Source organism: Camponotus vicinus, unplaced genomic scaffold, assembly GCF_025532165.1.
Source record: "Camponotus vicinus isolate PSW18456_S1 unplaced genomic scaffold, iyCamVici1.0 SCAF_6, whole genome shotgun sequence".
Lineage (NCBI taxonomy): Eukaryota > Metazoa > Arthropoda > Insecta > Hymenoptera > Formicidae > Camponotus > Camponotus vicinus.
Genome location: NW_028141978.1, coordinates 3,123,653 through 3,148,182, shown reverse-complemented (window position 1 = coordinate 3,148,182; position 24,530 = coordinate 3,123,653). Strand labels below are relative to the sequence as shown.

The window sequence follows — 24,530 nt, the reverse complement described above, 5'->3', positions numbered from 1 at the left end:
ATTTATGTTACTGCATATATTATGTATGTAAAATAGATGGTGCGCTTTTGCGCAGAAACCACTAACATGTGTGCCAATAAAAATGTTTACATTTTGAAAAAATATTATTGTTTTATAACCTGACGATTTTAGTGTAATTCTTTTTGTCGTCTCGAAAAACATTTATCACCGCTGCATTCCTTACGCCAAGAATAGCTTTCATCGCGACGCATCCCACACATTTTACCTTCGCTCTTCGTTTCTCCTGGAAATTCAACGAACGATTTAAATCCTAACGATCGAGTTCGAGGTAACGCGTCCTATTTCTCCTGTCTTCGAAGCAACTGTTGATTATCATGATCGTTTCTCCCGATGCACCTTGCAACGATCGCTTCGCGAATTTCAAGAAGGCGCGTCCGATGTGCTCTAATGTCGGATACATGTCCGATGAATAGCATAGCAAACATGTGAAGTGCTGAACACAGGCGTGGTCCGTTTCTGTTGACAGAGGAGAGACATGAGTGATCAGGAAATTGGCCGAGGCTTGGTTCGAGAACCTTTACTACCGAGTCATTTGTTATGTGCGTGTGATGTATTCTTCCGTTCTCGATTTGACCTGCCAAGACGCACTCGGGTTTCATGAATGGGTTGCACAACTCGAGCGAAACGCTACCATGAATACAATCTTTTTTTTTCATAGAGATAATCGCAATTGTTAAAGGAAATTGAGAAATCAGAATGAAAATTATGAAAAAATATTATGGAAAAACATTCTAATAAATGTATCCACTGTATCAGTTTGAAAATTGTTAACTGAAAACTTATACAACTTATAAATTATATTTTATTTTTTATTTTTAGAATTTACTCGGTCGAAATTAATTACACAATTTAAGTAGTTCTATAATTAGTTATCCACCTAAGTGTTTGCTGAGAAAACACTCTCAAATTTAAAAGAGTTCTCCTTTTGCCACCACTGTCTCCCAAGCTTGACGAACAACTCTGCGTTTAGTACACGACTTTCCCTCCCTTGCATCTCTCTCGTTCCCATATACTTCGACTCTCTCCTAAATGTACGTACATACAGTGTCTTCCTATAATAGTCGCAACACGGCGAGAAGGAGGATCGCAGCGATTCCAGAAAAGGAGCAGAGACCGCGACATTGTATCATGTCCACGCAAACGAAATCGGAGTCTCCTTTCCCGCTCTCCGCGCCTTTCGCTTCCTCTTCGCCTCTCGCGCTCGCCGCTGCGAGGACTTTAAGTCCGCTAAGAGTGACTGATGACGACGGAAATAACTCCTGTCTCGTCTTCCCGCACGTGTCCACGTGCGTCTGCGAGCCTACGCAACGCGTACGAGAGGTAAGACTACGCAACCGACACATACCGCGTGATTTGCATGCGACAGAATGCGCCGAGGGACGGAGGACGACGCGACCTCGCCATCGGTTTACGCTCGATGAAGTTTACGCCGTCGCGGTAGTAAAGGCTTCTGTGGTAATTATCACCCAGGAGGATGCCGTTATTATTAGAATTACGTCGCCATATCTAATCCTAACTGTTCGACGCCGTTTTGCAATTTGTCGCCGTCCAAATCGATTATTTCCACATTAACATTCACGAGATGAGGCGAGAGAAATGTTAGAAAGCATAATCAGGATGTATACTCGAATCTTGTAAATAAATTCCGTGAGAATCTCATGATTTTCTAGGTACTTTTCTTCAAAATTCCAGACAAAATTAAAGAATATTTTTGTATAAATACGATTTTAATAAATTTATTTATTCTAAACTTTATAATATAACATAAATAATTTGTTTATATCATAATATAATATAAGTAAATAAATGATTCGATAAATTATAAAATTTTGAATAAAAATAAAATTGTCAACACTTATAGTATATTGCTTTTTAATTGAATAACTAATAAATGTGATTTTAATATAATTTAAACCTAAAAAATTTCATATTTTTTATTAAATCTATTTTTTTAAATAAATATTTATGTATTGAATAAATTAATATATACTGATGAGAATGTAAAAAAATTATCAAAGAAGTAATTTTAAAAATTCCATGAAAATTTCCTGATTTTTCATAATAAAACAAAAATTTATGAGAATTCCAAGTTTTTTCGGAAATATATACTCTGATAATAAAAATTATAAGCGAAGAAAGTTGAAAAAAAAAGATTATATCATATTTGAATTTATTTTTATGCTGCGTCTCAATATTATCTCTCACTCGATTATGAAAATATAAAATCCGTGATGTCATATTTTTCGGTGATCATTATACAATTAATATATTTTTCTAATAGCAGAATTGTCAATATTTCGTGAGCGATATGCGTGTATTTATCCAAGCTTATCGAAAGCTAATTATATGAAAATATAGTGCAAGTTTATTATCACATCAAAAAACAATGACGACCTACCATCATTTGTTCGTTTCGGTTCGTTACACGCGTAACAAGCTCATTGTCCGGCAAAGAGTGATTCCTTCCTCTCGAGAATCGAACGAGACTCTCACTTGAGCCATTCCCTCTCTGAAGAAACATTCTGTTCGCTAATAGATACAGCGTATCCTCACGGAGGATTCGACAAGCTACACTTAAGAGCCCCATTTCTCCTCGTGTTCACGATAACGTGTTTACAAAATATCCCAGTGCGGTTTGGCCTACATGCAACTGGACCGCGCTTGGTGGTCCTTATGACTAATAGTTTAGCCAGCCACGGCTTGTTTCATCCGTGTTTCGAGGATCGTATCCTCCGGTGAGCACAAAAAAAATATGTACGTATACAACAAAGCGAACCACTGACTGGAGTCAAGCCTCGCTCTCGCTTAACGATGTAAAATATGGTAACCTGAGTTCTCAAAGTGACTTTCAAAAAATTTTTTTGACGATTCTGATAATTAATTGTGGATTGTTCCATGTAATTTTTAAGGACCGGATTAAAAAATAATTTATTTTTGATAAATTATTAGATTTTGAATAAAAATAAAATTGTCACCAGTTATAGTATATTGATGTTTAACTAGATGACTAATAAATGTAATCATTTTTATTTATGTACATTTAAATTAAATCTTTCTTATATTCTTTAATTAAATTTTTTTATTTTTTATATATTGATACTTTATAAAAAACACACGTATATTAATAATATTGTGTTTTCACAACCATTAAATAAATCGCGACAAAATAGTGTGCGAGGTAGCAGACATTTTGTCGGTAGGCTACAAATCAAGAACGAGATACCGGTATCGGAACGAGTATAGTAATAAAATATTGGTTCGGGAACGGACTCTCAGTGGGCTCACATTTTATTGTGCGTGTGTGTGTGTTGCGTCATTTGTCGTGAAACCTACTCGCTTTTGAGAATCGGCGTCGAGTCTATTCATATGCGTGTGCGTAAGACATGAATAGAAATCGCGGAGGTCCCGTTGGCGATACATGCAATAAATTAGCACTTGACGTGGCAGAGACCCGATACCCGACAATAATTATAATAAATTATCGAGCGTGATATCTCGTCCAAGATCGCGGATTGCTTTACATCTCCATTAACATATTGGCGAATAAAACGAGGACTCGTTTCCGGCGAAAAGCGAAAAAAAAAATTTGTCGAGAAGTGTCGGGAATGCTAGTTTAACTGTTCCTCTATAGGTCTAAAGTGACATTTGTATTCGGGTGTGTCGACAAAGGAAAAAGGATGTCTTTCCAAGAAACCGAAACCGATGTAAAATACAAAAGCTGCGACTATAATGAAAATTTTTTTAACGCACCTTTCTCTTTATTTGGTCGAGAACTACGATCTCGAATATAGTACGTGCCCCATTGTGCGAATTTCAGGATTCTTAGCACTTCATTCCCGGATCTACGACCTTTGACTACCCGCAGAGAGGAAGCATCGTGTGTGCTTTCCAGACGGTTGGTGATATTTTTACCCTATTGAGACAGCGAAAAGAAATGTTCGTGACCGCCACTTCAAACTGTCAAAGTTAATTTTCTTCATTTGGAGTACCAATCTCGGGGCTGGATACCGTCATTGGATTGAAGTGCGTTTACACACATGTTAGTACGTTCACTTTGACATTGCACTTCCGGCATAGCACTCTCTTCATGCCGATTACGACGAGCTCTTGCATTTATAAGTTACTTCGTACATTCAATTATTTGTATTCATGTACTTGTGAAATAATCTTTACAAATTTTATTAACTGTTTCAATTTAAAATGAACTGTCTCAATCTAAAATTTCTAATTGTGAAAATTTATGTGTTTCTATAATTATTATAATTAATTTTAAATCTCGCAAGAGCTAATAAATATAAAAATAAATATAAAAATATATAAAAATATATAAATATAAAAATATATAAAAAATATAAAAATATATAAATAAATATAAAGATATATAAATAAATATAAATATAAATAAAAATATAAAGAAACTAATAAATATAAAATAATACAATTCGTCTGTTTTTAAAATTTCAACTGCCATTAATAAAATTGTGGAAAGAATCTCATACATAAATCACGTTATTTATACATCACGTCTCGATGCGACGTTTCGTTCACCTGATTTACACGGATGCTCAGGATTACAGGTGCGTTTGCACGCTGCGAGGAATCGATTATCGATCCGGCAAGTTTCGTACACAAGTCCCGAGGCGGATATCGGGTCGAAAACGAAAACCCGTCCGATGCGATCGTAATTGATGTCAGCTGGTCGCCGGTGCGGCTCGATCGATTAATCAGACTCGCTCTCCGTGGGATTAACGAGCCGTAATATTAATGGTCACGCGCCGCACTCGAACGTGCCAGTCAAAGAATTCGACGCGATACGTCATCGAGATAAGAGCGGGATTAATAGAAATGCCGATTGGCACTCGTTCGCGCCAAAGTCGCCGCAATTAAGCGCGATCTAATCTGCCTCGACGCGTATCGAGTTCATTGTAATTGCTGCACCACGTTTCGCGATTGTGCAGAATTTTAATCCTTATTTCATTCGGCCGGCTTCTAAAAATTCGAGATTCGTAATCTCAAAATCTTCAGCTATCGAATATAAATATTTGTAATTAAATATTATTTGTAATTAAATTTAACTGTTAAAAATATTCAATATCAGATTAAGAAAAATTATACGATCGTGTGACGGAAATGTCGAGTTCATACGTGTACGAATCTTTTTTCACGAACTCTCCTACGCGAGACGTGCATTAAGAGTGTTCCATCGCGAGGAACAAGTACGAATGCAAGAGGGAATGCAAATAGTACAATGAAAGGATGCAAGTAGCGACTACTGTAATACGCGCGCGCACATGCATATACAATAACCATTCTTTGTTTACATGTCCGGCGCACCTGGCGCGGTAAACGTCAAAGCGATCGCGGGTGCGGTAAACGCGAGCCGCTCTCTTGCGCGGCGCGTGCAATTTAAATCGTCTGACGTGAGTGACGTGCTACCACGTGGCCGCACCACGCCCGACGATAAATTCGAACAGTGACTGCCGCGCGTTTAGTATTCCCACAATAGACCGTCGATGACAACAATAGTGATTGTGAGTCATTTTCTATACGATAATCGCGCTTCCTGCTGCCGCCTATCCTTCTCCATTTGGAGCAAATGGGCGCGATATCCTCCAATTGATAACAATAGCGTGTGAGACGATGCGCAATTGTTTGCGAAACTAGGATTTTTCACACTATTTCCAATGAAAATTAGGCGACGCGTCATTAACTTTGTGACATAAGATCGAGACATGATTAAGTGACAGTTTTTAATCGCCGCATAAAATTATAAAGTATGTTTCGAATAAATAGTACATTTATTTATTTATTAATAGCGTCTATTGAATTAATATATTTTATTAATTCAATATATAATATATATTATTGAATTAATATAATTATTTAATATCGAAATTACACGAGTGTTTGAAAAATTGCGCAATAATTGTGATGCTAATGTGCTGCTAAGCGCATCGTGGCGAAAAAAACGCGGAGAAATAGACAGAGTGCGATGCAATATGAGAAAAGGAGCGCGACAAAAGGGTAATTCACGGTAATTGCATTCCTGAGATAATCGAGTACGTGCATTGTACGACAATCACGATGTATATATATTTTATGTATGTGTGCACGTTTGAGGGAGAGAGCTTACAATTTGTGGTCTTGGAAAGAACTTATGGGTTCCGCTCTCTTACTATAACAAGTGTTTTCTCAGACCGATAATGTGCCCGAGAACCCATAACTTTTCCATGCAAGAGTTACATAGGAAGGCGATAATCTGTGACGCGTGAGTCTCTCCATCTACATCGAAACATTACGCGCTACTTAAGGAGAGGTATATTCCTGACACATTATTGGAGTAGTTTTCCTAGTGCTCGTAAGTTATGGTTTTTTAGGTATTGTTTTTTAGGTAGCACAAGTTACAGTTTTTTAGATATGATTTTTTAGGTAACACAAGATAATGAAATATAAATATCCAATGATTGTGTACAAAGTATGAGATAAATAAAAAAGATAGCGTAATCTCAGAACTCTAAAAAGGTTTATGGGAATCGAGAAATTTTGTCCATTATTACTTATCGACTTATATCTAGTAGTAAAAAGGAGTTAACATAAGTCAGATAACGCGATGTTAAAAATACATAATAAACCTCTTAAGTAAAATATAACTATAACATTTATTTATAACTCTTATTATAGCTATTTATAGAGCTAAATATTAATAACCGATTACGATCCTATCCGGGGTGATTCGAGAAAACAATAACGACGATCACAATCTATTAATTAATCACGGAGGATTAACTAGCGTGAGCAAAAAGCAACACGCGCATTAAATCCGATCTCTATTAGATCGTTAGATTCAGCTCTGAGATTCAATCTCTCACTCGTAAAACGTATATAGCAACGGATTAATGAACATAGTGCCTACGATGGCCGACTTACAGTGGCCGTTCTATTTGTATGCTCGCATTCTCCTTCGAAGGATCGAATCGTGACAGCTGCGCCCACACAATATTCGTACACATTTCGATTATTAATCATCCCGTCATTCGATCCAAGGGGCCTTTTAATTCAGTCATGACACGCTAATAGATTATTGATAACCACCGCGACGTATCGAAAGCGTAGCCTAAACGAGGTACAACGCACACGCAGTAGGATTAACGCGATTTATGACAACCTACGTGAGTTAAGTGCTTCTTAACTTTTACTATTCATCCTCGACACTTGTGAGTAATCATATATGCGGTAGTCGTTAGAATTTAACGCTTACCGCCTTTTTATTCGTGCGTGCTCGACGCTAAAGCTTTCAGAAAAATTAGGCAAAATTATGTAATAAACGCGTGGATTATTTATATATATTTTTAGAAATAATTTTTTTATCTTAAATAAATACAAAATATTTTTTAACAAACAGTTATGATTTTAATTTGTGATCGATTAAAATAAAAAAAAATAGTATTTCACCAAAAATTCTCTTCGTAAATAGATCTCGCAAACTCGCTAGTTCCGGAAGTTTTCGCGATTACTCGAATGAATTTATTATTGTGCTGAATCATTTCGCTCGGGATTTTACATCGACAATAACCGTACTCGGACCTCCCAGACCGCAATTTAGAATGATAGCTATGCAAATTGAACACAGCCAAGCTTCGGCCAATCAACCCTTTCTTGGAAGTGTCGACTTCTTACGAAGCGTCTCGCGGCTCTCGCGACATCGCCGCCCCGTGACAGGAAACGTCCTCTCCTCCTGCGAGTCCTTATCTTAATTGCACGACCGACAAAGGATCTGATCTGCGAGCGTGACTGGCTCGTCCCTTTCAAGTGTCTGGCGCGCTGTCAGCTCGCTGACGTCTTTACAACAAAGTATATAAAGCGCGCCCATGGAAGACACGTTGCAAATCGTTGAATTAAACTCCCCGTCGACCGCGTATTTTCCTGTCCGGCTACTTCCGCGTCGACGGCTTTCGTCACAGCGTAGCGTTTCAGAGCTAACTGTATTAATAAATAAAATTTGTTGTCTACAAATTAATATCCAACAGTGTCTAAGTATGGAAGGAACGATAATTGGATAATGCCCCAGTTATTACGAAATATGACATGTTTTTGGAATATTTGATAAATGTAATAAACATTGGTAAATTCACTTTTATAATTAACAATATAAAGTTAGTACATATCGCGCTTATATATGTGTGTTAATGTGTTAATATATTTAAAATATTTAAATATGGGATTTATTTCGTAAAAATTATGAATTAAATCATTTTGAAGATATCATTTGATATCAAATAATTTTAATAATTTTAAAATATTTTTATTTAAACTTTCGAGTTTTTTAAGTCAGTAGAATCTGATGTCAAATTCTTGACAAATTCAAAATGTACATATATATTTTAAAAATTTTGAACATTTTTTAAACATTGACATTTATAATATTAATTCCGCTATTTTGCGTTTTTTAATTTTAACATCATATTCATATTCAACAATTTAAAAAATCCTTAAATTTGAATAAACATGGTTGAAAATTATTTGATACATTTTTAATAATTTAATTCGCAACTTCTTTGCAATAGAAGTACCTGCTTAATCGAGAATATTTTAATAGTCATATTTTATTAATTATGATTGATGTAATAAAATCTGTTTAAAACCTGAAAAATTCTAACAATGTACTTAATTTTTATCGCAACAAAACTTTCCAGCATGTCATTATAATATGATGAAATACATTAAAATAATCCATTATTGCAATTTTAACAAATTTCTCAAAACAGTTTAAGAACCAGAATTACATTTAATATAAACAAAATTATGGAAAATAATTATTCTCTTTCTTGTCTTTTTTTTTACCTGAGTTATTATTAGCAAGAAAAAAATAATTGCTAAAAAATATTTATTTATTTATGTGTGGATATTATCATAAGAGATTATCAAAAATCAATTGAATGTTGATTAACATATCAATCATATTGCAAATGTTTTTTTCCGTGTGTAAAAAGAAATTATACGCAGAAATTATAAGCAATACGAATATGATTTTACGTAAAAACGAAGTTTATTTAAGCCACTGTCAAAGAGTCAAGTGATTACCGTCACTTTCTAAAGATATTCATAAGGATATTCATAATTTACATCGGCAAAAAAACCGATTCTCTACGAAAAGTGCACCGCTGACTTTCTAAACGATATAAATCTTATCGCGCGATAATTTATTGCGATTTCGTACAATACAATCATTGCGATTAGGTGATTTAAAGGGTCAAGAGGATCAATATCTGCTTATTCTATCCCATTAATTTCAATTAATATCGATTGGCTTGGTTATTGCAGTTATCCTTTCTAAATAATTTTTATTCATTATAATAAAACTTTTACGAAATTATATAATTATAGAAATCAATATTATACTAACGCTTATGATCAAGATAAATAAAGGTTAACGAGAAAATGCCAAATAATATATTTGACATTTTTATACGACATTTTTTAATGTATTCTTATATTTTATTGTATTCTTATCTCAGAAACCTGATCATATCAGAGCTGAAGAAAATGTTATGCTCGAATAGTTAAGAAACTTATTTTTGAAATATTATTTATCGCACAAAGACGATATATATATTTTGTATTCAATATAGTGGTTGATGGAACAAACAGATTTATGGGTTAAAAAACCAGATAAATTTCATCTGGAATATCAGCTATTATGAAGGAAATACGACCTGTATGTCCATTTATCAACGAGATATTATGAGTTACGAATCATTAAACAAGCTTTACAAAATATATATTGAATAAGTAGAATATTAACTAACTCAAAATTTTAATATACATATGACGAACATTTTCTTGTCATAATCATTTAAAATATTCTATCCTGCATTTCGATCGTTTTATTTACACGCAAATATATTAAATGATATAAATTACTGCTTGTTTAACATGTTGAATCAGCAAGAATTCAGCGCTACATAATAATTGGCCATCATCGATAATCTTATTAAAAGATAAAAATAAGCGAATTAAAAAGACAAAGATAAATTTATTTTATGATAGCCTAGATTTTTCCCAATTTTATTGAGTCTTTTGTATGCTTCCTGTATTCTTATTCTCGCACTTTAGAAAAATAAATATTCCTCAATGTATCTTAATTTTTCAATGCTTTACAAAAAAGGAATGTTTTTCTGATCCGCGAAGCTAAAGAAAAAAAAAATTCACCCCGCGTGTTGACGACTATACAATCAGAGGAAGCATATCTTCTATTTTAATTTCTTTTTTCTTCAGAGATTCTACCTTAAACAACCTTGGCCTTAGCTTTAGAACAGCTACTATCACACTTAACGCAGCCGTTGGCTTTCACGTAAGTACGTCGGCGCTTCTGGCGAATCGGCAAAAAGCGACTTCCAAGCAACGAAGCGGGATGAAACGAGTGCACGTGGTGGCGCTAATAAGAGAGCACCGGATTAATCGCAGTACGCAAGAATGCATCCGCGCGAAATCCTCCCGAGATTCCTCCGAGACAATGAAAAACGATGCCGACATCGTTTCGGTTAAACCAATTTGTATGTTTCGCGAATTAAATTAATTACACGTGGATTCAAGATTTCTGAGTCTAAATTAATCAAGCAGTTTGTATCTCAATAGAATCTTTATATCACGCAATAGACGAAAAAAAAATTTATCTAAAAAGAATTTATCTTGAAAATCTATCTGAGAGAGAGAGAGAGAGATTATTTGAAGCGTGTTTTACAAATTTTTTCCTAAAAAAAATTTTAAATCCTTTTGCTCCACATTCGTGCACGAGGTTCCGAGGAGAATAAAATTATGGCCAAACATCAGGTCACGCACGATACTTTAGATCCACCGCAATGTTCTCCCAGATATTGTGCAAGCAAGCTCTTATTATAGCTATCTTTCGACGGCGTGTTTCCGGTTCTTAGTGGCGCCCCGAGGCAGCGGAAAAAAAAACAGGGTGATAAAGGCGAGCGCGAGCGAGTAGGCGCCTCCTCGATTTGAAAGGTGCAATTTTCGGACGAGTGGGCGGTCGTGAAGCCGCGACGAGGCGAAACCGAGGAGCAGGTTGAACGACCGGGAGACGAGAGATCGAAACGCGCACCGAATGGACATTTTTATTCCTCTGCCGTTGGCTCCTCGTTCGAGGATCGTGCGAGCGAACAAACGAGCGAGCGAGTCACGCGAAAAGGTGCTTCGCGACAATACTTTGTTGACCACATTTGACTTTACGATCGCTGATGGATCGCGTTTCTTTGTGAGCTCTTTCCGGTCGTGAAAATAGTAGCAAAATCTCAAATTTTTTTATGCAGAAAATGTTATATTCATTTCTTGAAATATCAAAAAAATCTTTTAGATTATGTTATTATAATCATTTTTTAAGTCGAGATTATAAATGTATTTTTTACGTTAAAAAACTAGTTAAGATTTATATATAAATATATTTTTGAGAATATATAATTTCTCTGAAATTTAAATGTTATTAATTAATTAGAATCATTTTTAATTAATATTTGCAAATTTATTATTCAACAATAATATAAGAAATTATTTATTGAGCATATATTTTTAATTTTTTAGTCAATTGTTGGTTTTAAATTCTTCAATAATTACTCGAGAAGTTAGAATAAATAAAAATCTGAGAAAATATTTATAATTTTATTAAGAGAAAAAAATATATATAAATTAGAGGAATTAATGAAATACTTTCAATATTAAAGATTAAAAAAAGCTATCAATATATCAATAAAAAAAATAAGAAAATTATCCTAATTTTCCATATTACATCTTCAATTTCCCAACTCCAATAATAGGGAAAAAATGAAAAAGCGAATATTTTTTTCTTTCTCCTAATAATTACAGGCAATTCATTCACGGTTACATCACGACATCGCTCGAAACATAATTCCAGCTTAGAAGCTTAGAAGTACGTGATCGCTCGGTAAATGTTTTAACATCTACTTAAGTATTCAATATGAGTATAAGATACACGGAGCAAAAGTCGTACATCTCCGCGTAAAGGACGACGTGCAATTATGTTCTTTGCCGGGCGCGCTTTGTGATCATCACGCGTCGAGAATTCGGGAGAAACGATTACACGCCGCACGCGGAAGTTAACATTTATACGCACGGAACGCTCAAGGCGTGTGAAATACCGAATACCTCGACGCACACGTACACAAAGGTGGACTCGAGTGCGTTGCAGACGCAAGGAAGCTTTCGTAGCGAAAGCTACGGGAGGAACGGGACGCCGATCGCCAGTCGTTTTCCTGTAATTCAACGATCATTATCGTCCTAACGTCCAATTTGGCATCTTGGGTTATCGATTTTACGCATCCTCGCACGTGAACCCCGGCGGAATTTCGCGTGTTCGTTCTCGATTCGACGCTCGTTTTGATACCGAAAACGGATCATCGGGAAATTCATCGATGCGTGAAAAAGGATAAAGACCGTCGACGAATAACCGAGAATAATTTTCATAGAAAAAAATTTTAAATAACGAACGCTATAATTCTTATAAAAAAGTTATAATAAATGAAAATAAATAAAATGAAAATAAATGAAAATAAATAAAAATTTTCCAAGCAACATTCGTTAAAAACAAATTTCGAATCGTGTGAAAAATTGATACTCCATTTCTTTGTCGGAAAAAAGAAATGAGATATCTTTTTTCCTCTTAAATTAATATTCTTATTAAAAAAAGACCGCGACTATTATCGTTAATGCTAAATTTATATTCCGAGCGATTCGCGTGGTATCCTTTTACGGCGATTCTCGAACGATTACTCGCCCAGTTATCTGCATCTTGTCGATCGCTATCGACGCCTCGTCGATGCGTTCGCCGCGTGTCCTCGGGACGATTTGTAGTCGGTTAAAGCTCGGCTGCCGTTTTACGAGGGATACGAACGAATAACCCATTTCACCTCATCATTCGGCTATCGTTGTTCGGCAAAATTGCGTAAGTTGTCTGCTCTAAAATTCCGCGATTTAAAAAAATAACGAGCGACAAATTATGAGGTCCTCCCGAATCGCTGAGGTCCTTTCGACCGAATATGCCTCGATTAATGTATTTGAAAATCAAATTGAAATTAGTTGTGTTGTGGAATAATTTGAATGTCAAGGAGTTCCGGATGCACGAGGAAACTCGCAGCATCCGCAGCATCTGGCAAGACTTCCTGCCGACTATTTACGAGAAACGAATCCAACACGCAGGTTTTACACGCAAGAATCCCGCCATCCCTTTTATCGCGCTTACCTTCCACTTCCCGTTTGGAATGAATAAAACCAGGATCTCGAATAATCATTGTAACATATCTTTCTACGACTGACACGCCAAGAGCTTCAGAAACAGATGGTATGCAAAATTTACAGATGTTATCATGCAAAATCTTTGATACAAGATATTTCTTTTACATCCTTTTTTATATCGAAATAAATTATTGAGATTTTTATCATGACGCGTTCAAAGATCAAGTATTTTCATATGTTTTGTGGCAAAATAATATAGCATATAAATTAAATTAATTTTTTAGACATTATATATTAAATAATAAATATATATGATGTATTTTTGAGAAGAGAGATTGTCGCTTTGATCTTTTTTAGAGATCTTCAAAGATGCTACCGGAGCTAGATAAGATAGCGTTTGGAAGTAAATAAGAATACGGCACTGTATGTCGTGAATCGCGGTATAAATAGCCTCTCTTTACCGGACCCGGATTTTGCCAGTTTAATGCGACATTGCAATCGGAGGCACCGGACGAAGCTGTCAAGTCTCACCGCCATGAATCATGCTTATTACTATTCCGGCTTTAAGATACTTCTAGTTATGAATTTCTGAATATCTCAAGTCCGCAAATTTAACTCAAGAGTCTCTTTAAAACCGTCTCTTTAACAATTTAACACATCTCACTCAAATATCTTTTCTGAAATATTTTCATTATTGTCTATATTAATTTAATAAATACGATAAATATTAATTGATAATAAATATTAATAAGTAATATATAATTAATATATAATTAATTAATAAATATTGTAACTATTTTTCTCTTCTATCTTTTGCGAATCAAAGTTGACAAAATTGTTAAAACTACAAATTAAAAAATTCATTGCTTAAATCAGGTAAATTTCTTGTTACGGGGTAATCTTAGGTAGTAAAAACTCTCAAAGTTATATCCTGAGTGGAGTATAAAAATTCTGATTAAAAATTCATGTGGTAGAGAAGATGAAGATGGAGATGAAGATGTTACGGTTATTCACATAAACAAAGATCACGCTCTTCCCGTTAAACGATACGAGGCATAACATAAATGTCAACAAAATCGAGATCAATCCTCGAGCTTCCAAATCGATTCGTTCTCGAGATGAAATCCATTAGGCGACTGGTTGTGGATCGGGAAAAAAAAATAAGATAGTACCCTGGCCGCCATAAAAAGGGATTACACGATTCATAAACTCGCCTGGAGGTGGCAAACGCCATGTATTATCCGAGCTGTGAGGATACGAGCATGCAAACATCGACTGGACTCGATATGTGCAATTTTACATCTTCTTGCTTCGTATTGTATCAGTAAGAGATTCTTATTTACATCTTTCTTGTAAGTGTGTTCACCGATTAAATCAACTGTTTTTATCTTTCATCTGCATGTGTATTCTATATATATATTGGTGATTTAAAATGGTGGTGAAGTTTTGAAATTTTGTTGAAATAAATAAATTTTATTGAAATTTTATCAATTGAGAAATCTAGCAATTTAACATTCTATATATAAAATATAAAATATGTATTAAAAAATGTATACAGGGTGTCCCAGACCACCCGTACACCCTTTTAAAATGAAAATAAATGGCTTTTATCAAACATTGCGAACAATTTTTAAGTAAATCGGGTACGCTCTATCAAATGGTGATATTTTCAACTTTTGATTCCGAACAGAAATACGCCATCCGGATCGGAAGTTGAATTTTTTTAGAAGAACATGGTACTTTTTATTACAGATTCGAATTGTACATGAAAAAATAAGAAACTTTTGTATCAAACGTTTTTTCTGAAAGTGCCTCTGTCAATCTTAAAATTGACCTTGAAAGTAACTGTGATGAAATAATGAACTTCAAATGTTAAGATTGATAGAGGCACTTTCAGAAAAAACGTTTGATACAAAAGTTTCTTATTTTTTCACGTACAATTTGAATCTGTAATAAAAAATACCATGTTCCCCTAAAAAAATTCAACTTCCAATCCGGATGGCGTATTTCCGGTTGGAATCAAAAGTTAAAAATATCACCATTTGATAGAGCGTACCCGATTTACTTAAAAATTGTTCGCGATTTTTGATAAAAGCCATTTATTTTCATTTTAAAAGGGATGTACGGGTGATCTGGGACACCCTGTATATATAATATTTCCATTAAATTTTTATAAAACTGATGTATATAGAATTCATGTATATCGAACGATTTATAAACAAAGATTATAGCGATAAACAATTTCTATTTCGCACAAAATATTCAACAACGCTTTTAACGCGGAAATTAAACGAGAACCGAATCATATGAAAGACAAAACAAACAGCTGTTCCAGTTACATTATATGTCTATGAATGGAAAAGCGTATCACGAATGATGACAGCCTCATCTTCCCTTTGTTTCCAAAGGACGAGAGAGAAAAAGGGAGAGAAGAATGCATCGTAAGCTCTTCGCACCAAGGAAACTTTTATATTCATTCACGTCGACGTGAACATTAATGTTCATTCATACATAAGCGCTTTGTCTTATGACGTATTGTGTTACTTAATCATTCATTCAGTGACGCGAACACAAACTACCCTAGTGTTTTCCTCTCTTTCTCTCTAGTTCGGCGCTTTTAATGTTTTTCATTAATCACGTTTATTCATGGCTACGTCGCCTCCGCAATTTGATTAAGCGACGTAATGCACGTCGTAAAACTCGATTGAAATACAACCGTGGATACATGAACGCAATTGACGTAGGTGGAAATGTCGATATTCTCGAGACCCGTTGAGTACACGATATATATCATTATTCATTCTCCGATTAAATATTTCGAAATTAAAGATAATACGTATCATTAAATATTACATTAAACTAAAGTTAATATTATGTGTTAAATTATCTCTCATGCTAAAATTTATTAATATAATTATATAAAATAATATTCACAGGATTATTTATAAAAAATATTATATATTGCTATCAAATTTTAAAAGTTATTAAAATAAATTAATGTCATAATGTAAAAGTAATCTTTCTTTTACTGCATATATGCATTAAGCATTTATTTTCTGTATAAATATTATGACTAAATAATCGACTCGTTGAATGCAAAGTTAGAAATAGAACGGCGTCTTTCATGAGTTCGCGGCTTCCTTAGATACATTACTGTACATTACAGCGTATTCAAGTCATACTATATCAATGCGGACGTCCATTCATTTTATCATCCACGTGGGCACGATCACGTTCTACCAGTAATAATCGCGCGATTTCCGCTCCATAATTTTGACCGCAAAAATATCTAGGGCTATTCATGATTTATTTATTAAGCTGACATATTTCAACTTAATTAATTCAAGTTTCAATAGTGATGATGGGCTTTTAATTGCAAATTTGCTGTATTATCCAAACATCATTACTACCTATTTTGCTTTCAGTTTTGAAACAAATTTTTACAAGCTGAGATTTATTACAAACTGAGATTAAATCACAAATTTCATTTAATCAAATAAATAATTGAAAGTTCTTTTTATGCCGTTTAGATTATTGACACGACGCTGTATTAAATCGAAATATTAAACTCTATGTTTTAGAATGTTTTTATAGAATTATTATATTAATATATATGTATGAAGCTTCCAGTAAAGACTTGGTTTATTCAATTCTGAAAATCGATGATCGTGCCATTAACAGTATCTTTTTATTAATTCGCGATATAATTTTGTTGTGAAGGTATTAAAACACCAATACATAAAGAAATGATAATGAATGAACCTCGTTGTCTTGAAACAAAAATGATCGCTGTTCAATCGATCGAGCGATCCGATCGAAAGAGGATTGTCAACGGACACGTTTGTACTAATTTTGTCTGCGCCAATTAAAAATTGTGTCGATAATTGATATCTTTCTCGAACAAACATGTCCAACGCGAAGCCGGAAGTGTCTTAATATTTCGAGGTAATATGATTAATATCCAAAAAAAGATTCTTGTAAAAGAAGATGACATTATTTCGATCAAAACTGGTACATTTAATTAATCATTAATACATTAATTTTCTTTAATCTATATAGAATAATTTTTTCTTTGTGTATATTTTCGTTCTTTATTTTCAATGTATATTTTCCTTTGTAAACAAGAAAATATAACCGTGTCAAACTTAATCCAAATATGAATTCAAAATAGATTGAAACGCGCCTGATCTCGAGAACTTTTAAAACAGAGAAATTCTTCTTCATCGAGAAAAAGAACTAGTAATTAATAGCGATGGATATTGATACCTAGTCTCATGAATCATAATTCAAGGGAATCGCTCTTGTCACGTTAAGAAACCTGCATTCTTCGGGCTTCTAAAGGCCGATCTGCGCGCGTCCACGTGGTCTCCCAGAAGCCCAATACTCTGGGCACGTATACGTCGGCAATGTTACTTTGCATGCCCCGTCCAATCTGGCATTTAAACAGGAACAAAAGGAGAACCGCGCGCGGAACGAGAATGAGATTATTTCGAGAGCGGCGCGGTGCGTGATTTCAGACGTCGCGTCGGCTCCGAAAAGCGCCAGGTGCGCTACGTAACGTCGACCGCGAATTGTTTATGTTGTTACCGCCGTATTTCGGTATCAAAGTGATTGACATTTGCTGTTGCGAACCGATTTTCGAAATCGATACAAAACGAAATAAAAATCAATATTTTTGGTCAAAGTATTAGTAGATTCTATTAAATGAAAAATATACATATTTTATATATATTGTATATTAATCAGTAACTTGTATTTTAATTAATAAATTAATATAATAATTATATTAATTATTTGATTACTACAATAATTAATTAATCATTTAATTAATATATTACATATTTAATCATTTATAGTTAAGATATTATTTGATTAATGCTTTAATTAATTGTTTAAGAAATTAACACATTTATTTAATTAATTAATGTGTTTCATATATTTCATACGAAAAATTAATTATATTTGAATTGAATAAAGAAAATTGTTTTCCGTATAAAAAAAAATATACCGACACTCTCGGAGAGATGGATCAAGAGACAGGATGCTGTCGCATCATCAGTTGCCCTTTAAATTTCTCCGTCAAATGCTCTTTAAGATAAACGCCGATCGAACGTAGTGGCTGTTAAAGCAGAAACACCCGCCTCCTCGGGTCTCGCGAACAACGAGCATTCACGTCGATCCATCGGAGCGAACGATTAAACCCGCCCTTTCTCCGAAACTAATTAAATTAATGATCCTCCCTCGAGCGAATCTTCGCCGTTTAGATAGAGTCCGTTTACCGCCTCCCATCGCCTCGGCAGCAACTCGAGTACCGCAATCGGTGATCTTTATCCCTTTATCTTCATTCGATTCAGCTAGTCGCTTCATTATCGTCCCTCTCGCATGACATTAACCCGAAAATCGCTCGTGAAATAACTGCATCATTTTTGGATCATCGTCAATATTTTGACATCGCCAAACAAGGTCGTCTTCATTAATCAGAGAATAATTTTATAAAATAACGTGAAAAATTGATAAGTTTGCACAAAAAATACCGATATTTGTAAGCATAAAAAAGATTTAAAATTTTGTATAAAATATATAAAAATTTTGTCCCGGAGATATTTCAAGAAAGTTGTAAAAGACTGTATGAAAGTTTGTAGGATATAAACGTTTTATATGTTTAAAATACAGCTATAACATTTTATGGAATATTCTGAATGACCTAAACACGCGAACAAAGTTTGATATTAATGCGATGCATAGAATGAACTGCATTTCGTAACGATTGCGTATGCAATATCGCTTTAGGTCGTTTAATCGTTACGCACAAACAGGAAACGAGATTCATGACATGATATAGCGAGCATTAATTTTCGCGATAAAAATTACGTCTTTATGACAGGTATTACCTATTGTTAGTTATATAAATATATGTAACTAGAATTCTGCACAACCATTCATTGTGATGGAATGGATTTACGCGAGTCTTTAGCTTAACAATTTACTAAATTGCACGTTGTGTTACACATAATTTAACCTTATCGATACAAGAATTTCCGATTTTATTACAGCTTCTGTAAGATGATAAGAAATAGAATATTAAAAGTTACAGCGATCTCTCTCTTATAACTTATAATCTTCTGTAACATGGGTACGGAAATTCTCTCTCTATTTTTTCTGCCAGATATCTTTCGTACGCCTCAAATTTCATTTTCTACCTGCAGAAACGAATATTATGAATAAGACAGAAATGGCCACTTTCATAAAACAACCGCAACTCCGAGAGACGAGTGTAAATATGCAACGAGCGTGAGATGCAACGCGATAGCCTAAGCATTATGCAATACATTGTATGTACGCTACATATATGGCAGGGAAGAGGAATAGCATTTCGTAATATTCCGGAATGGAATTTCGCTTTTGCTGCTCGGCATGCGAGCCGATCGACCGGATTGCAGAAACAGGAAGCGGGCTGGTGCGAACGCGCCGCTCGATCTCAATATCTCGAAGATCGGAGGCGGCTCGCCCGCTCGACTACATAACTCGATCGATTGATCCATCTTATATCGGAGAGGCCGACGGCAAACGCTAATTATCGCCCGTTATTTTTATTTATCGGCAGCAAAGCTATCGCGTCATTAAAAATGCGTTTTTCGCGCAATTTTGCCTTTTGAAAAGGGAAAATTGAAGAAAAAAAGAGAAAAAAGGAAAAAATTCGAGAGAGAGAAAGAGAGAGAGAGAGAGAAAGCGTAAACGATATAAAGGATGCGAGCATCCAGTAAAGTTTATTATTCTCGGTGGCCGACCTATGACAGTTAACTGGCTGTTAATTACCTCGTAAATGAACCATTGGACGTATTTCGAGGGAATATCATTAGAACTCAACTCGAATTTAGAACAACATGATACATTGTCAGTGTCCAGGATCCTCAGATATATCCCTTTTAAATCTTCGGGTTAATGATACGATCAAAATGACAGCGAAAAGTTAAATATAATTCATGTTCTTGGAAACACGTGAAAGCTTTTCCTGTTTATTTTAAGAGACATGTCAAAATCTTAATGGTAAATTGTAAAATAATATCATGGGAAGTCACATTAATCGCATAATTTTTCGATCTTAAGGAAAATTTTGATCGTTGTATCATTTTTCATCTAATTTATATACAGGGTGACCCATTTTAACTTAGGCAGCCAAATAACTCGAAAAATAAGCAAGATAGAGAAAAATGTTTTAGACAAAAGTTGTATGGTTTCGAGGGGGCCATAAGATGGTATCATTGGTTTGACCTTGAAGAGTCATTTGAAGGTCACGTGAAGGTCACTTCAATTTTTTTAAATGGAATACCCTATATATTTTTGTACATTCTTGTAGCTTATTTCGAGAGCTTTCCAAAACACTATAATTAAGTACCTTTCCGTTAAGTACTTTTTGAGTTATGATGCTTGAAATAATTTCTTAATTTTACATAAACCGTAAAATATCTTGTAAAATATTCATTTATCGATTATCTTACCTTAATACTTTTATGTACAAAATAATGAGAGGAATCAATTGGTGTAAAGAAAACACATAGTTGTTTTTAAGAAAAAATATGGAATTGTTAATTGCAAATTACATATTTTTTCTTCGAAACAACTATGTGTTTTCTTTACATCAATTGATTCCTCTCATTATTTTGTACATAAAACTATTAAGGTAAGGTAATCGAAAAATGAATATTTTACAAGATATTTTACGGTTTATGTAAAATTAAGAAATTATTTCAAGCCTCATAACTCAAAAAGTACTTAACGAAAATGTACTTAATTATAGTGTTTTGGAAAGCTCTTGAGATGAGCTACAAGAATGTACAAAAATATATAGGATGTTCCATTTAAAAAAATTGAAGTGACCTTCACGTGACCTTCAAATGACTCTTCAAGGTCAAACCAATGATACCATCTTATGGCCCCCTCGAAACCATACAACTTTTGTCTAAAACATTGTTCTCTATCTTGCTTATTTTTCGAGTTATTTGGCTGCCTAAGTTAAAATGGGTCACCCTGTATAATCGTAAAATATCTTATTCATTAATGCGAAAGTTTTGAAACAATTACATAATTCTTGTAAAAATGAGAAAAATTATTGTTATATTAAATCAATTAATATTAAAAATAAGTAAAAATTATACTTAAAAAATCGTCGTTACGGCTTTAAAAATCTTCAATTAATTGATGCTATCAAAAACTTAAATAAATTCCTTCAGTGATATATATTTTATCACATTTTTATTTATATACGTCTACAAATAAATCTCCACATGCGAGAAAGTGCGCTAATAAATTACATTAAATTACACCAACCGGAAACGTTCAAAATATACTCTTCGCATTTTCCCTCCTTCCCCCCCTCTCTCTCTCTATTTCTTCGCACATTTCTCTTGTCCCTCAATATTTCTGTTGCTCATCGTTTGTGAACATGCGTTCCACGCGATATCGTCGTATGAAAGAATCGATATCCCCGGGAGAATGCCTTTGATCGCTCTCGAGAGTAACGAGTAAAAGGGTTGCGTTTACACTCGCGATGCGTCCTATGTGCGTCGGATTCAACGCGGTCGCCGCTAAATATAAAGCAAAGAGTCACCCCATCTTTCGAGGAGGGGAGAAGGAAGCTGCGGAATGTCCTGACATTTAATATTCTCGCAGCAGACGCGCGTTTTACGAGGTCACGCGGGATCCGTCGGAATTTTCGGCAATATTTTAAAAGACCACACACGCGCTTCTTCGTTTTCGCGTCGCGCCGGAAATCAGCTGAGATTTACGGAAACGAGACTCGGGCGTAAAATCGCGAAAAACATCACGCGTCGCGCGAGATTTAATCTCGTCGAAAAATATCGTCGAAGTGTAAGCATCATGTAAGAATCGTAAAGGGTATCATATATAAGTGTATTGTATCGAGAATGCGAAGTAATATCGCATTAATATCGATAATTAAATTCTCTGTCAACGCAAGAAAATGTTCCGTGGACATTAATTTTTTTCGGTTATAACAAAGTATAATTATAATTATTTAAACCTCGTCGACATTGGAAAGATAATTACTCGTATATTTAAATTATCACAAATTATGTTGGAGATGTTCTGATGTTTTTTTTATGGCTGAAAGTTTCGAATCTCGAATGATATCTTTACAAAGATATTTCTTTACAAAGAATTTCGAGTGACGTAAAACGATATGTATCGATGACACATGGCACTATGTAAAGTAGGATCAAGCCCTTGATAATTATATCTCCAGTAAAAAATTTAAATTGTGAGTGTTTAGAAAACTTACTTTCAATTCATTTACATAATATTCAACACGGATAAAGAGTGATAATTTACACGTGTAAGGTTTCTGTGTTACACAAATTCAAGCATCGTAACATCAATGTCGACGAAGATATCATATAATCTGAATAAGAAAAAAGATCTCTCGCAAAGTGTGTCAAATTCGAAACACTTGACACAATAGAAGCACATTGATATATTGCCTTGTGATTTGCAATATATAGTATATTCCACTTGATTTTTTACATACGATAAAAAATTAAATATCTATCTTCTATTGTGTTAAGTCTCTTAAAATTTAATCATATTTATATAATTTCGTAATAAATAAATAAATAAATAAATGTATATATATATATATATATATTTATATATATATGATAATATAAATATTACGATATTATATGAATATGATTAAATTTTAAGAGACATTATCATGTCTAGAACAAGTATCGAAATATAATATATTTCTATTTTAATAAAAATATAAATGTAATTTTAATTGTGGAGCTAGGATATACAATAATTTCACAATAATTTTAAAATGAAACGTTATGAAATCAAAATAAATAATAATTTAATTATAATATATTTTATAAAACATTGTAGCTCCAGAATTTAAATTTTGAATTTTTATGTTGGATCAAGAGTCTTTAAATTAGGATCTTTAAATTATTTCCGAAAAAAAATCTCTTTTTGAAACATGGTAAAAACAAAATCACACAATTTATAAAATAATAAAGTTATATATTTATATAAACTATAGAGAGACATATAATTTTCAAATAAAATTTAAATTTGTAAATAATTAATTAGAAAAATTGTATTCCACGAAAATTTATTCAAGAATCTGTCAATCTGTAATCGATATACAAACTTTTGGATTCTTATTCAATGGAATTCCTGAACAATAGGTATCGTGATTTAAAGACTCCGAATCGCACATAGTAGTGGGAAGCAGGTAGACACTTACCTTGTTTGAGGCTGTGCCGAAATCCGTGCGCTGCTTGAACGACGTTCACGTTGCACAGGACCAACGAAAAAGCGACAGCGAGAAGGCGCCATAACGTCACGTTACGCACGAGGCCCTTCTTCATGGCAGTGGTCATGGTCCACGAGAATTCCCGCAGTTCCTCGATACGACCCGAACAAAGGCGACCATTAACAAGGACACTCACATAGTCCCGTGGATTCCTCAATAAGCGAAGGGCAGCAAAATCACTCCGAATCACTTCGCGCGCTCGTTATCGCCTCTCTTCTCTCCGTCATTCAAGGAAACGCGTCGCGCGTCATGTCGATCGTTTTGCGATATATATAAAACGCGTAACACGAAAATTGAACGTGCACTCAACACGATAGTCTCGAGCAGGATGATTCGTGTCTCTCACGTGGCGAATCGACACGTCGCGCTTCTTCTCTCTTGCGTCAAACTTCTCGAAACGACCGTCGCACTCATCCCGTCGCCATTAATATATCTTCGGAGAGCGATGTCACGTATCTCACTGCACTTTCACCGAGCAACGCGCGAGCCCTTTGTACGATTCCGACGAGCGGCAACGATTATCAACGCGCACTTATTTCTCCGCGAAATGTATACCGGCGAAGATCTCGCGAGTAGATCTCGCGACGTGAACTTTCCCCAATCGCGTGAACTTGGCGCCGAACTTGTAGTGCGTTCCAAATCAGGCCGTTCCGCGAATTCGCGCGAGATTCAAGTGGCGCGAATTTTCCACGTGTTCACTTGTTGCTCTTTTCACGAGACGGGATTTTTTTCATCGACGCACGTGCGTTTATCACTTGATTTTTCCGCGTATACGACGAGAAACACTACACTTCGCGACGCGCTTTGACACTCTGAAGTTTCGCACTTATAATAAAGTGAAATTGTCGATATAAGACGTCGAATCCGCACGCAAGAGGGAGAGAATCACGCCGAGCGGCGCTGCGACACAAACGGCACGAGC

General features: G+C 34.6%; 1 protein-coding gene across 3 annotated transcripts in view; it reads right to left on the bottom strand.

Moving 5' to 3' along the window:
• Nucleotides 1-24,530, bottom strand: part of Wb (wing blister) — a 141,373-nt gene extending 116,843 nt beyond the window's left edge. For all 3 annotated transcript variants that reach the window (XM_083101638.1, XM_083101639.1, XM_083101640.1), the window contains exon 1: nucleotides 23,540-24,530. In XM_083101638.1, coding sequence (XP_082957764.1) covers nucleotides 23,540-23,675 — 136 coding nt within the window. In that variant the 5' untranslated portion in view covers nucleotides 23,676-24,530. The remainder of the gene's footprint in view (nucleotides 1-23,539) is intronic.